At 44.7% G+C, this 15,076-nt stretch overlaps 2 protein-coding genes across 4 annotated transcripts in view; one reads left to right on the top strand and one right to left on the bottom strand.

The window, feature by feature from the left end:
* The window catches only part of LOC147128251 (glutamate receptor ionotropic, kainate 2-like), a 112,436-nt gene extending 111,718 nt beyond the window's left edge, over window positions 1–718 (top strand). The window contains exon 19 of one of the 2 annotated variants that reach the window (XR_015083889.1): window positions 224–718. The gene's annotated coding sequence lies outside the window, so the exon portion shown is untranslated. The remainder of the gene's footprint in view (window positions 1–223) is intronic. The other variant, XR_015083890.1, reaches the window with a different exon arrangement.
* lin28b (lin-28 homolog B (C. elegans)) overlaps window positions 58–15,076 on the bottom strand; it is a 20,804-nt gene continuing 5,785 nt past the window's right edge. Inside the window, exons 1-4 of one of the 2 annotated variants that reach the window (XM_086018967.1) lie at window positions 14,165–14,443; window positions 13,573–13,739; window positions 3,016–3,203; window positions 59–676 (exon numbers count right to left, since the gene is read on the bottom strand). In XM_086018967.1, the coding sequence (XP_085875093.1) occupies window positions 376–676; window positions 3,016–3,203; window positions 13,573–13,739; window positions 14,165–14,174 (666 nt within the window). In that variant the 5' untranslated portion in view covers window positions 14,175–14,443 and the 3' untranslated portion in view covers window positions 59–375. Of the gene's footprint in view, window positions 677–3,015; window positions 3,204–13,572; window positions 13,740–14,164; window positions 14,444–15,076 lie in introns of those variants that run through there. The other variant, XM_086018966.1, reaches the window with a different exon arrangement.

Genomic DNA, 15,076 nt, shown 5'->3' with positions numbered 1-15,076 from the left:
AAACGCAATATTTATCAGAATGCCTTGTTCCAACTAGTGAGCCTGCATAGAACATATTCTTGAAAGAAATGTTTGGGTTGACTTCCCCTTCAACTCGTATTCCACAAGCGCGCTATTAATCGCAACGCCTTGTTTCGACTAGTGAGCCTGCATAGAAACATACTCTTGTCACGAATGTTTGTGTTGACTTTGTTTTTTAATAGCTGCAATGTTTTCCTGGCAGGCACAGGCGTCGGATGGTTGCCACAGCCGCACGCTTGGACAATGACACCCGAGGCAGGTAAAAAGTCAAAGAAGTGAAGACCTCCCATTTTTGTCACAGGTGTGAGGTAGATGGAGCAAAGGGGGAGCGGAGCGTCGCGGACGAGAGTCTCTCTAGGATTTCCTCCACCTCTGGGTCCGGGCACCGCGCTGACCTGGGGGCTCTTCGGGGGACGAGGACGAGCCCCCCAGGGGAGAGGCGCCGTAGCGCTCCTCGTCCTCTGGGGGGCCGAGGTAGGACCCCGGGCCGGAGGCCGAGGTAGACGCGTGTTGGTCCTGAGAGCCTGCGGGGGGCGCCTTGTGGGGGCATTGGGCCACCATGTGCGTGATGCTCTGGCAGCAGTGGCATTTCTTTGGCTGGGGGGGCAGGCTACACTCCTTCGCGTGGTGGTCCAGACCTCCACAGTTGTAACAGCTGCAGGGGCACAGAAGGCTTGAATGAATATATATGCATGTAAAATCAAATAAAATGTCATCTTTATATATACTGTGTATGTTTGAATTAATCACTAATCACAATAAACACTAAGTGCAATCATCAATTTGTGTGTTAATTGAAATGGTATCATTACTTGGCATGTTGGGAAACATCTGTATCTGCACTTACTATCATTCACCACTTGATGGCAGTATGACAACAGGATTTTCGAGTGGACTAACAAGCACGGCTATGGAGGGACTCCACTTCTTTATATTCTTGAAAAAAAGCAGGGCGACTATGTACCACTTTTTTCCAAGAATATAAAGGGGTGGAGTCCATCCATCGCCGTGCTTGTTAGTCCACTGGAAAATCCTGTTGTCATACTGCCATCAAGAGGTGAATTTCGTAATTGCAGATCCATGTGTGTGTGTGTATATATATATACATATACATATGTATATATACATATACTGCATATATATTGCAGATCCATGTGTGTGTGTGTATATATACATGTATATATACATATGTATATACGTATACATATGTATATATACATGTATATATACACACACACACATGGATCTGCAATATATATGCAGTATATGTATATATACACATATGTACATATACATATGTATATGTGTATATGTATATACATATACATATGTACATATACATATGTATATGTACATATATACATATATATATATATACACACACACACACATATACTAGGGCTGCACAATATATTGGGAAAAATCGCAATATGCAAAGACATACAATAATGTTCTTATGGAATCGTATGCTTTTATCTGAATTTGACCAATCAGACTCAAACTTAAATGTGCATCACAACCCAATTATCTTGGGTGATTACAATTAATTAGCTAAGAATGCATGGATAAAATGTATTTCTTTCATTAGAAAATACAATTGTAATTTATTTTGGAACATGTTAAAGTATCGCTATAGTCCAAATCCATATCGCATCTTTTCCCAACATTGTGCAGACCTAGTATACATACAGATCTATATGCAACCAAAGCAATGCTGCCAAACAAGTAGAGGCATGAAGAATAATCACAAAGCGGAAATGAACGCGCGCGCCGCCCCCAGAGATGGCTAACAACGAGTGGATTAACTCTTACTCCACGATCGCAAAATATATTTGGGTTGACTTCCCCCTTTTACACAATTTCAGGCATCATTACCGTGGAAGGGAGGACTAGGCATCGCAATGCAGTACAACGGCACAATGCTAAATGGTCTTTTTCCGCCTATTAAGGCGCTCGACCCTCACATCGCATCTACCTACTGGAGCAACTGGGGGGGTCAGTATCTTGCTCAAGGACACTTCGGCATGGTCGCGGCAGCCAGGGATGGAACCCACAACCTCTGGGTTGGGAAACGACCAGTGAGCCATGCCGCCCAATCAATCAATGACTTACATCTCCAAATGGATAAAAAAAAAAATGAAGATAAAGTCAACACACCCCTGCAAAGTTTTGCTATATCAAAAAAAAAAAAAATAGAAAAAAGAATTGGGCCATTAACGGGAGTTAGCACCATTTAATAAGCCTCTGATTAACCCCGGGTCAGTGTCAGCTCCTGACATTTTTTGGGCCTTAACGTTTTGTGCCAACATGAACGCTCTTTGGAACTGTTCGTAATTCCCTGCGCTGTGACTGAGGCCCCTCCCACTACTACACAAAAACAACCAAAATGCTGTTGTTTTTGGCCATTTGATGATGCAGTGTAAACATGAAAGCCCAAAACCTTGCGAGTGAGCTGTTCAACCGGCCGCACCGCATTTGCTGACTTACTCGGGATGAATTCAAAAGTGAAAACGGCCAGCAGGGGGCCCCCAAAAGTGACCCGGATGAGGCCGGCGACTGTCCTCGGTCACTTGACCGCTGACATTGGATCACTTGTGGCCAAATAGGCTGAATTATTCAGCCGTGTAAAATAAACTTCCACCTGCTTTCCTAGAAGCTACTCCGCGTGTGACGGACACGAACCATACACGTATGGACGTGGGATTTTCTTGTACGGGCTATATCGGCAGCAAAAAGGAAGCCATGTATGAGATCCATATTCAGATCCCAGTCATTGATTGTGCCGCGACTGCATTGCGATGCAAATCCCTCCGATGAACGCTGCAAAATTGATCGTACGGAGGCATGCGCGCCAGGGCAGCGTGCTCCGTTCCGTCTCAATAACCATGGCGACCGACGGTCATGTACTGCACGCGGAGGCTACCGACTTGAAAAAAATACATCCAACATGCCTCGCTGTGTTTATGGACAGCATTTTGAAAGTGTGCAACTGACCGGTCTCCCTTTGGTTTGCGCTTCTGGAGCGGGACCTTCCCTTTGGGCCTCCTCTCGCTGCCAGCGCAGGGTCCCCCGCCCGGTCCGGTCACCCGCAGGGACTCGAGGCCCTTGCAGGACTTCTTGTAGGTGAACTCCACCGGCACGCCCTCCTTTAAGCTTCGGAAGCCCTCCATCACCAGCTTGCTCTGAGAGACAAAAACACGACAGCCCTCAGTCAGCGTGCGTGCGTGCGCCGCGCTCAAAGGTTCACAACAACGTGTTCGGTTGGAAAAAGAGGAATTGAAAAGGGTTGTTTAATGTTTTTTCATCATCATCAGGCGTGCCACCATATGGCAAGGCAGAATCGTGAAATGCTTCTCCATGGGTTAGCATCGGCGAGCAAAAGCTGCTCGAGCGTACTTGGCAAGTGTGCCAGTTGTAGCCTGACATCTTCCGAAATACAAGCTTTGTATCAACGGTCACGGCCTTATCTGGCATGAGCTGCCAGTATTATGTTTATCTGCAATTTGCAGGGACACGGCTTCCTATTGCGTCACCCCGACCGCCCACCCCCCCGCAGGAGGAGGAGGAGGTTGCGGCCATTTCGTCAAGATTCTACGTCCGCTCGGATTGATTCCGTTGCCGCTCGGCCGCCGAGCGACCATTTGGGTCTTCCGGATGGCACGCGACAGGCGGCCGATAAAAAAAAAAAAAAAAAAAAAAAAAAAAAAAAAAAAAAAAAAAGGGGGGGGGGGGCGCCGGCATCGGTGACCTTGGCGGGCCGCGGCGCGTCGTAGGTAAACGCGCGCCCACGCGACGCCTGCTGCCGGCACTTACGCACGCACGTACGTGTGTAAGTAGGGTGATGTCAAATGTAAAAGGAGAAATATGCTCAGCAGTGTTCCTCCACTATGGCCGTTACCATGGCGACAGTACGCTATACATGAAGCAAAGGGATGCTTTCTTCATGGAAAATCACCTGTATAGGGGGGCGGCGAATATCATTTCGATTCAAAGCTCTTTTGACCTCTGTGCACTATTTCATAATTATCGAAAAGTAACCTAATTTATCGACATTTTTGGGGTATTGTACCACAACAGACTTTGTGGGATTTATCAAATATATGTACTGTTGTATATTTTGTGTGTTGAAAATAAAGTCAACACAAAACATTCTTTTTTTGGGGGGGGGGCTCAAAACATAATAATGGGAACTCCGCCTACTCACTTATTTGATTATTTTTCATTTTACAATCAAAATATGCAGATCATGGAAACATACATTATCAAGCGACAATTTGTACAAATCCGTACAGATATAAAAAGGGTTGATATACCAAAATGCTTATTTCAAATTCAATGCATGAGACAAGCAGGTCTGGGGCTGCGGATTATTGTAAAAATTGATTCATCGGTCTATTATTTTGTCGATGAATCGGGGATAAGAAACATGTTTTAATTTCCATCCCTTTATTCCAAAAACAGGACTTTGCAGAAAAAGCTCAAACAAATTCATGATTGAGTTCCTGGTTTGGGCCGTAACGCGTCTGAGAATCGGCAAAAATGTCGATCGTCGGTTGTCAAAGTAAAAGCAGCTGTTTGCAAATGTTTTGTTTTGAAAAAAAAACGCAAAGATAACACCGGTCAACGCGTTTTGACTTTTTTTTTTTTTTTTTTTAAATCACAATAGCATGTCAACTTTTAAAGAAGGATTTTTGCGCCGTTTCAGAATCTGCCCTTGCTTTTTTCTGTAGCACATCTGGTTTTCATAACATCATGACATAACATATAACGTCATATTTAGTCATATTTGTGAATAAAGGCTTATGTTCAACAACAGGTGGAATTTCTTTCGGAAACATGGTCATCATCACGGTACAAGTCGCAGTAAAAGTTGGATCCTTGACATTTATTACATTTGAAGCACATCTATTTCAGCTATTCGGGTCTTGGATGTGGCCTTGGGGCTCAGGATACGAGAGCGGAATGCAGACGGAAATTAAACAAAAAAAAAAAAAAAAAAAAACATCTTTGACGTCCTCTCAGCATTTTAAAAATCAACGTTTATCTCGGGGGACCGCCGCGGGTTTTACGCGTCTCAGACCGCCGACAGGTGATCGCCACGAACGCATCAATCCTCCGTCTCCGGGTCAAAGTTGAGAGCTTTAAACACCCCCGGCCCAATAAAACAACACCCCCGCACAGTCCCATCCCCACCGCGAGCGACTTCCACAATGCGCCAGTGAGGAAGCCGCACAGCTGCTTTTGCTCAGCAGCCGCAGGATGCGGAGGAGCTCGACTTCCTGTCGGCGTTGAGCTCGGATCTCGCAAAGCAACAAAACGTCTCCATGATGCCGCCCGAACGGCACCCGAGGCCCGGACTGACGCCGATCGCCGAAATCCAAACGTCCAGACGCATCCTTGCATAACAAGGTTGGCACAAAAAAAAAAAAAAGTGAAATTCTAGTCAATACGCGGTATTATTTAAAGTTGCAACGATTAATCAATCGAAAACTGGTTTAGCAAAATAATCGATTCATATTGCGATAATAAATTGGTCATTTAGAGACCTTACTGATTTTAAATTTGTCCCGATAAGTCTCCTGATAGTAAAGGAAAGCAGACCGCTTCGCTTTGTGATTTTTCAAAATAAGATATTTGCAAACCATCTTGCTGATCAATATGTGTGCCAATCGTCTCACTTTACGGACCAAACCAGGAACTGAATCGTAAGGAATTCATGTTTGTGCATCTTCTGCGCTGTCAATTTGAGATAATGTCCCATTTTTTAATAAAGGGTGAAAATTAAAGCATGTTTTTTTTTTTTTTTTTTTAGATACAATTCATCAATTAACCAACAAAAACAATCAACAGATGAATCGATTATTTACAATTATCGTTAGTTGAAGGAAGTGCCAATATTGTTCACATGCTCTGGATAAAAAGAAAACAAGTGATCTTAGCTTAGCGCTAGCTAGCTAGCTTATTGACGAATATCGGCATCGGCCTTTTTTAAAACTCTGCTGGCCGATAATAAATCAATTTAAAACTGTGGAAATCAAAACAAAGACATGAGAAAGTTTAACATTTCTGTCATTTTGACATTTTGAAATGTTCATTTACTGTAGAAAACTACACGGAGCTATTGTTTAAGTTTTCATTCATCCTTTTTAAGACATGCTGACACGCTCCCTGAACTTTTTGTTAGAATTTGATAACAGAGATCTATATTGTCAATTTTTAAAAAATAAATAAACAAGCTAACCTGAAACATTGTTCAATAAAAATGCTTAAAGACATTGCAACAAAGTTAAGAGCAAATTTTTCTTTAGATTTTGATGCCAATATTTTCCTTTCCTTTTTACTGAAAATGAATATCGGCTTATCGGCCTCCTTGACCACTAATAATCGGTATCGGCCCTGAAAAAAGCATATCGGTCTATCTCTAAAAATAAACAAATAATCAAACGCCTCGCAGAAAATCTAGGCCGCAACCCGAGTGCCGTCGTCCAAAATGACCTAACGGGTGCCCTGACCCGCTCTGGAAGTTTCTGCGCGGAGGTCGCCAAAGGGCAACGAATGAGAGGACGGGGGAGCACAAACCAAGGCGTGTGGAGGAGGGCGCTCGCGGAACGCCTCCAGAGCCCAGGAGCAACTTCTGAGCGCTGGGTGGAGGGAGGGAGGGAGGGAGGGAGGGGGAGGTCCTGAGCCCACACCCCATCTGATCAGGAGGTCAAAGGTAGACGCCTCTCAGCCCCCGGACCACACCGGCAGCTTGTCGGAAATGAAAGCGACGCGGCCGACAATTCTCCAAGAAATGCAAAGCTGTGCGTTTTGACCCGCTTTGGAGCGCGCGCGTGGGAAGGAGCGCGCGCGGCGATCGATACGGCGCGCCGGCTAGAAATAGCCCTCCTTTTTGGCCGGCCGGGCCCTCGTCATCACCAGAGCCGCCAATCGATACAGGAAGCGGCAAGGTGAATGGGATGATGTGGAAGCGGAGATGACCGCCGTGGCGAATTACGGGACGCTCGCAGCGGCGATGCCGTGCCTGCGCCGTTGGGGGGGGTGACACTTAGCGGCTTTTTGCATGAGCGGATGTAGAAAGCCAAGATGAGGAAAGGGGCTGGGGGGGGGGGGGGGGGGCGTTACTCTTACGCGCGCGCGCACACACGCGCACATTTGAAAAACCACCCACAAAGGCGCCCTTAAGCCTCAGCATATTGTCATTAGTGTCCATGACCCTTGAACCCGAGCCCAACCCCCGCCCCCCGCCCGATACTTAAAAGCTTTCAATGTTCCGCGGCTTCAAATTAACAACATCCAGCAACTGCCAAGACGGCCGCATAGAAGACTTGCAACCAGGGCCGCAATTAACGATTATTTGCATTATCGATTCATCTGTTCATGATTTTGTTGATTCATTGATGAATTCGATTTTCAAAGAACCTGTTTTCATTTCCATCCCCTTCGCATTCAAATATAGATTATTTCCAATTGACAGTGCAGAAAATGCACAAACAAATTCATTCTGATTCACCTCCTGCTGTGGTCTGTAACTTGTCCGAAAATCGGCAAAAATGTTGATCATGGTTTCTCAAAGTGAAAGCGGATGCTTGAAGATGGCTTATTGTGAAGAAACAAAAATAGTAATCAGGCGGCTTTCACGAAGGACTACAGGAATCGGGAGAATATTTATTGCTCAGAGGTTGAAACTTTAACGTTAAACAACGACTCTTAACTCGGAATCGGCCAATAATCGGCCAGGCTGATTATCGGTGCCGATATTTGACACTTTAATGCATATGCATTTTAAAAATCAACTGGCTGATAAAGGCCAATTTAAAACCGTGTAAACTTCAGGGAACTATTTCTTCGTTTTCAATTTCTGAGAGCTCCCTGCACTTTTTGTTCAAATTTTAAAACAAAGAGAAAAAAAAAACCTCACATGTTGAAAATCTTGTTTGAAAAAATGTTTAATAAACATGCTTAAAGGCACGGTACGCGTCGCCGTTTGTATTTTTACAATTTATACGATATGCTTCATTGTACTGCAAACGAATAGCGGCTTCAAATATCGGTTATCGGCCTCCTTGACTACGGTTAATCGGTATCAGTATCGGCCCTGAAAAAAAACCCTCTTCATATCCATCCTCCAAACAATTAATCGATCATCACAATATGTATCGATTAAAGTGATTATTGCTCAGCTGTCGATGAATCGTTACACCCGTAGTTGCAACGGTACAAGAAAGGTACCAAAAGATGGCCACTTTCAGCACCGTTACGCACGCGCTGCGAACAAACAATCTTGCTTTCTAGAAAACATCATCAGTGTTTCTAAGCAGCATGGGAGGACAAATTCAATGCCCCATTTTTTTTCCCCCTTAAGTATCGGCGGCCGGCATCGGCAGCCCGTACGGCTCGTGACACCAAAATTTAAAGCTGGTATCGGTACTCGCCAATCGGTCGTTATTATTATAAATCGTAACTTCAGCGTCGAAACGCCAAATAAGCTCGGCCCCGGCCTAACAGAGCATGAAAATAAGAAGATAGATGAGGTTATAACGCCACGGAATTTTTTTGGTTTGGTGACAAGCCGACGGCACGGGCCAACATTGGACGCAGGCGGCCCGCTCAACGAAAGCCCCCAGGCGGGTGCGAGCGAATCTACTCTCAACCGCCACAAACGATGCATTATTCAGGACAAACGGCTAATAATCAATACTCATTTAAAAAGGGAATAACTTGTTTTGGTTTTACACTGAATATTTCATCGAGAAATCCTTTTCAAAAGATATGACGTGCGCCGAAGAGAAGCGCGACCGCGTTCGGGCGAATCATCGGCGGGCGAGATTTTGCGTATGACGTTCTCATCAAAAGGGGGAATTAGTGCGAAAAAGTCATGCAACTTTTCTTTTTTGGCAGCTTTGAATTAAAATACATGTTAAAAACAAACGAGTTTTATATTTATTCATCTTCAAAAACAATCTGGCAGAACTCGCCGTTTAAAAGGATTACTCGGATTGTTATTATTTCTATAATCATTATTAATTAACAAATATTGTTGTTGTTGCTGTTTTATTCATTTGACTATTTAAGGCGGTCGGTTTTTTTTAATTGCCTTAAAACGAAGGCAACCCAGACATATTTTTTTCAAGAATATATTACTAGATTTTACGATATGCACTCGTTTTTAGCCATCCCCGGGGGCGGCCATTTTGTCTTCTGTGGACTGAAAATGACATCACAACCGCTCGCAACGACCAATCACGGCTCGGATTCAGAGAACGGGTCAGCCGTGATTGGTCGTTGTGAGCGGTCGTGATGTCATTTTCAGTCCACAGAAGACAAAATGGCCGCCCCCGGAGATGGCTAAAAACCGGTGGATTAACTCTTATTCCACAAACGCAATATTTATTAGAACGCCCTGTTTCAACTAGTGGGCCTGCTGGGAACATATTCTTGAAAAAAATATACGTTTGGGTTGACTTGCGTTTTAAGGGATAAATTTGATTAACCAAAACGACAAGCAAGTAAAAATAAGAAAATTGAAAAAAAAAAAATGGAGACAGCGACGATATTTCTAATCCATGTGTATTTCTACATTGCTACTCATGTGTGACCATTTCGTCCAATTCCGGAAGGAATCCCACAAAACGCCCAAAGCGCCACGAGCAACAAGCCGCCCACAGAGAAACACAAAAATAACGCACCAAAAATCCCCGCCTCAACACGCACACACACACTTGAAACACTACATTTGCATGACAAAAAAAAAAAAAAAAAAGCTGTCAGATTTCAATACAAAATGCCACCAACTTCTCATGGGGCTATTTCAGTTTTCTTCTTCAGGAAGTCACGTCTTTCACCTTTTTTTTTTTTTTTTTTTTTTTTTCCTGGCTTGAGATAGCCGAGAGACAAAGCCTGACACTGGCTATCGGGAGGCGGGGAAGTGGGCGGGGCCTGCATGCCAAACGGTGACACGCACCAGAGGTTAATCTCACTAAGGGGCCCCACTTTAACCTCACTGCAGCAAACGCGCTCACGGCTGCTCTCGCTGCGCAAAAAAAACCTGAGACGGCTTCCAACACTTCGCCGCGCATCCTGGCGCGCGCGCGCGCGCACACGCGCACACACTCGCTGGAAATTGAACACACGCTCTCTGGAGGCTTCGGGACGAGCGGCCCGCGCACTGTTCAACATTTCAAACTGATTACCGACAAAGGGCAAACAGACCCCCCCCCCCAACCCCCCAGCTCAAAACCACATAGCCCCTTCACCCCAACCAACCCGCCTGCCTTTTTGTCTTTAAAGAAATTCCTCCCCCCCCCCCCCCTAAAGAATTCCCAAGGAGAGCGCGCACCCCTTCATGTCCCAGCGGGAGCTCAAACACACACACATGCACACACCGAAAAGGAAGTGATCAGATATAAGAGCCCTGATGAAGAGACCTCCCGCTCTCTGACACACACACACACACACACACTCATCTTTTCTTCCCCCCCCCTCCTTCCTGCCTCAGCAGCTGTTTTTTTTTTTTTCTCCCCCTTTCCAAAGCGATTACTAATCATCACATTTGTAGCTGCTGCAAACGTAGGAAAGCAACGTGTGCTCTAAATGGAAACATACAGCGTGCGAATTTGTTTAATTCATAACTTTTGATCCCCAAAAAGTGCATTTATCGTCTTTGGAACGGAACTGGTTTAAATGTACCTAATCAAGTGGCCGGCATGCGTGATTTGAAGCGCCACAAATTTCACAGCCAAATCTTTGCAGTCGGCTGCCGCGTGTACGCTCGCAGGGTTACGCAATCAATTCAATTAATGAAATCAATGAGCAATTTACAAGACAATGCGAAAGGGGGCGGGGCGGGGTGGTGGGGGAGGTTACCCTATTGAATTTTGGTGGGAATCAAAACGCAGTTGCAGACCGGATTTTAGTGCGTTTGGTCAAGAACATTGGCACGGGTTCCGCAACGAAAGATCTCAATAATTTTTTTTATAAAAGAAATACATAAAATAAGAATAAAATCCAGATGAAAATAACCATTAAATAATAATTTAATAAGTAAGTAAAAATGAAGACAAAAATACATAGCAACGATGAAAACAAACAAAAAATGCGTCGTACAAAAAAAAACACAATTCTATACCCGTGCTATTCCAGTTTATGAAATATGAAATCTCTTGTATTGGATCTCATTAGAGGGGTGCGAGAAATCTGCGCACCGAGACGGCCGACAACGCAATTTTAATGAAATCGGCACAAAAGGAAACCCGCAAAAATACAGTTAGCCTAACCATATTTTCCCATGAATTTAGACCGGCCCTTAGAGGACTAAAAAAACACAAATAATTTATGCAAGTAAACCTAATTTGGTAAATTCCTTATTTGTATATTCATGACAACTACAGCTTTTCCCGCTGACACATGCAAACTGCAAAAAGAAAAACAACAACCAAAAAACGCGTATAAATCACAAGCAGCGGCCTATCAAAACAACATCATGCAAAAGGAAAGCGTTTTTTCCGACGCAGGCAAATCAAGCCGATCCGGATATATGGATGCAAACGATACGCCGCTCTCACTGGACCCAGGTTCTATTTTTAGATGCGCTCCATTAAGAGGAGCGCGGCGTCAAAGCGATGCGGCGGCGGCGCACCGACGCGGTCCAGGACGACGGCCGCCCCACGCCGACGTTTTTATGCCGACGTGCCGCGTTGCCGGGTGAAGGGCAAACCATTTGACCGCAGGTGTCGTGGGATGATGATGATGATGATGATGATGACGACATAAAAAGCACGCGGGGGAAAAAAAAAAAAGTCGGGCAAATTAAAAGCAAACGGCCAAACTGCCTCTCGGCGTCCTTTTCGAATTCCTTTTCTAATTTGCGCTTTCAAAACAAGGCCGTAAAAGGGGCAATTGAACACAGGGAATAGGATGTGCCGAGATGGGCTGATGAGCAAGTGGAGCGTACGAGCACAGGGACGAAAAACGACACGGAAAGTGCGCGGGGGACGGCGTGCCTTCTTCAGCCTTCAAAATCGAATATTTCCAGCGTCTTGCCACAAAAGAGCCACGTCGAAAGGGAGAGGGAAAAAAAAAAAAAATGGAGAATGCGATGAGAAGTCAAAATATGTGAAGGGAAATAGCTGGAACGATATGAGATTAACGTTATGAAGTTGCAATATTGGGGGAGGGGGAAAAAAAAGGAGGTTAAAACAAAAATTCACGATTAACGGCGCAACGGCGACTATTTTCGATAATCGATTAACCGTTTCGATACCTTTTCCATTTAAAATTGGCCAAATGCTCAGAAAAGCAGCTTCTCAACATTTGATTTCCGTCTTCCGTCGTGAAAGCGGATTGATTATTTTCCACATTGAATTAGAAAATAAAAAAAATTGCTGTTACTTCAGAAAACAACGATCAATGTTTTTGCCTGTTTTCTGATACGTTTACGGACCCAAGCGGTAATTACGTCATAACTAACTGATGTTTGTGCATTTTTCCACGCCGTCAATTCAAAATAATGCCCTGTTTTGGAAGAAAGGGATGGAAACCAAAACATGTCTTTTCATCCGATTCATCGACAAAATAATCGTTCTTCAGCCCTAATGATACACACCAACTACTTCATGCGTACTTTTCACAGGTCAAACTCAAGCTTCCCGGCCACCATACAGCTGTTGTAATCTGTCATATTTTCATATTCTACACATACTTAAAACGATTCCTCTCACGTGTCAGAATAGAAACGATCATGCTGTTATGCACATGCACTTTCATACACTTTTCCAAAACATTTTTCACATCAACTTGCAAGCTTTTCCAGCACCCGAATCACTCCAAGTCAAAATCCTTCACTTACACGAAAAAGTGCATCTTCATGCGACTAACATGGTTCATGCACATTTTTCAAGCATCTTAATTGCCCACGTTTTCGATAAAATAAAGAAGCATTAAATGGCATCTTTTCACCAATCCTCTTACTTTTTTTTTTTTTTTTTCCAAAAATGAAAGATGTTATCGGATCTATGCAAACAATTCATCTTTTCCAACAGCAAAGGCGGGGGTGAGAAGAAATTAAACGAAAACCTAATTAGTTTTATGGACATTTTTATCACCACATATTGCATTCCGTGTTTCCATCTAACGCGCAAACTGCTGCGTCTCGCCAAATAAAAAAGCCCCCGTTCAAGCTCCGAGACTATTCTTTTGCAACCTTCAAAATTCCAACATTGAAATTCAAGCATTTCCAAGAATTTCAAGCACCCGTGGGAACCCTGCAGGCCCAAGCGGGAGACACTTCTCCTCCCTCTGCGGGCGAGGGAGGAGGAGGAGGAAAACTACACTTGCAGCATGTGGCCAGGAGAGGAAGTAAGGCGTGTTTTGTCTCCTCTCTTTCTTTTTTCTTTTTTTTTTTCCTTTAGGCCCGTGGACAACGCGTGATCACATCACACGTTTGCCTGATGCAAACCATCTGAGCTTGTAGTGTGTAATGCTGTTATGATCTACAGAACGCCAGTGTGTGTGGGCGTGTGTGTGTGTGTGTGTGTGTGTGTTACCACCTACTTGGTGCACGAAAACATCCAGAGGGGGGTCGACGGGGGTCCCCTCGCTGCTTGTCATGGAGATAAATCCAAAGCCCATGCGGACGTTGAACCATTTGCAGAAGCCCGATCCTGAGCGGACGTGGGGGCGAGTCCGCTCCTCCTGCTCAGTGGACCTGGCGGGTCCTCCTGGAAATAAAAACAGAGTGAAAGTGAGTCATTTAAATTAACTAGAGGTGAGGAGGTCGAGTGAGGTTCACGGCCGGTCGTAATTCCCGAAACTAGATATTTTATCTTCCACAAAACAGAATGTTAAGTAGCACGTTTGAGCGGAGAGGCCCGTTAAAAGTTATTCTCTTGTTTTGTACACGTTGTTTGTTCTCCTTGCGGGGAGTTCTGGGCGGTGCTGTTCCGAAAGGCAGGTGTACACATGGCGAGCGTGCGTTCCTGGACCGCAAACGCACACTTTCGCGCGCTCGTTCAAACGCGAACGCGCACGTAAAAAAAAAATAAAATAGCAAACAGACGAGTGGGCACTTTTTAACATTTCCAACGCATATCGTTCACGTTAGTCGGTTTTAAAAATGAGAGAAAATTAAGTGTAGTGGGGGAACCTTCGGCCATGTTTCCCCGCGGACCCTCTGCGGCCAAGTTGCGGTCGAGAAGCTTGTGGAGCCAACGAGTGCAGCTGCGGCGGTCACCATGAAGCCGACGTCGTTATGCCCGCGGCGGGGGCTCGCATGGTGCGGCCTGCGTGGCTCGGCCGTGTGTCGGTATCATGTCGCCCCTCGGGCTTCCCTTCGAAGCCCCCCGCTTTCCTCCTTAGCAAGCTGCACCACCTCTGCTCTGTGCTAGCGTCGCCGCCGCCGCCCCCCCCCACATCCACATCCCACTCTCACTCGCTCCGTCGCTCGCCCGCCTTCGCTCTCTCGCCAAAGGCCTCGCCTCCTCCACCGAGCTCCCGCGCTCTGATTGGCTGCCGACCTGGCTGTGGCCGTGTCGTCGTAGGACCACGTGACCTTGCCAATGGCTGTGTGTTTTTAAAAAAAAAAAAATTATTATTATTTTTTACACCTCCACTGTGCAACACTCATCTCTTTTTGCCACTCGCAACCTTCTTTTAAGTAATAGTCGTGAGTTGATTTTATTGCAGGTTAAGAGGGAGGTGTTTGTTTTTTGGCGTTGGGGCACGTGACTGAATTTTAAATGATCCATGTGCTGGATTTAGCTGCAACAAATGTTTACAAAAATGGCAGGAGATGCATTCGACTTAACTCATGTCTTCAGTATGTTTTTGTATGACTATCTTTAAGATCTGAATGAAAACTCATTTTTAGAGGTGCAATAATAAATTGATTATTTGAAAACGAATGGATTATCAAATTAAATTATAATTATTTTGGTAATTAATTCATCGTTTAGAAAGCTTGTTAAATCAAAATTGTCCAAATCCTCTGATTTGAGCTTCTCAGCAGCAAATTCTCTGATTTATGTTGTCTTCCATGAAAGCTGACTGATAATCTTTG

The sequence above is a fragment of the Filicampus tigris genome, chromosome 20 (assembly GCF_054856515.1).
Source record: "Filicampus tigris isolate MCC_2025a chromosome 20, RoL_Ftig_1.0, whole genome shotgun sequence".
NCBI lineage: Eukaryota > Metazoa > Chordata > Actinopteri > Syngnathiformes > Syngnathidae > Filicampus > Filicampus tigris.
Note: the sequence above shows the minus strand (reverse complement) of the source record. Positions and strands in the feature narration are given on the sequence as shown.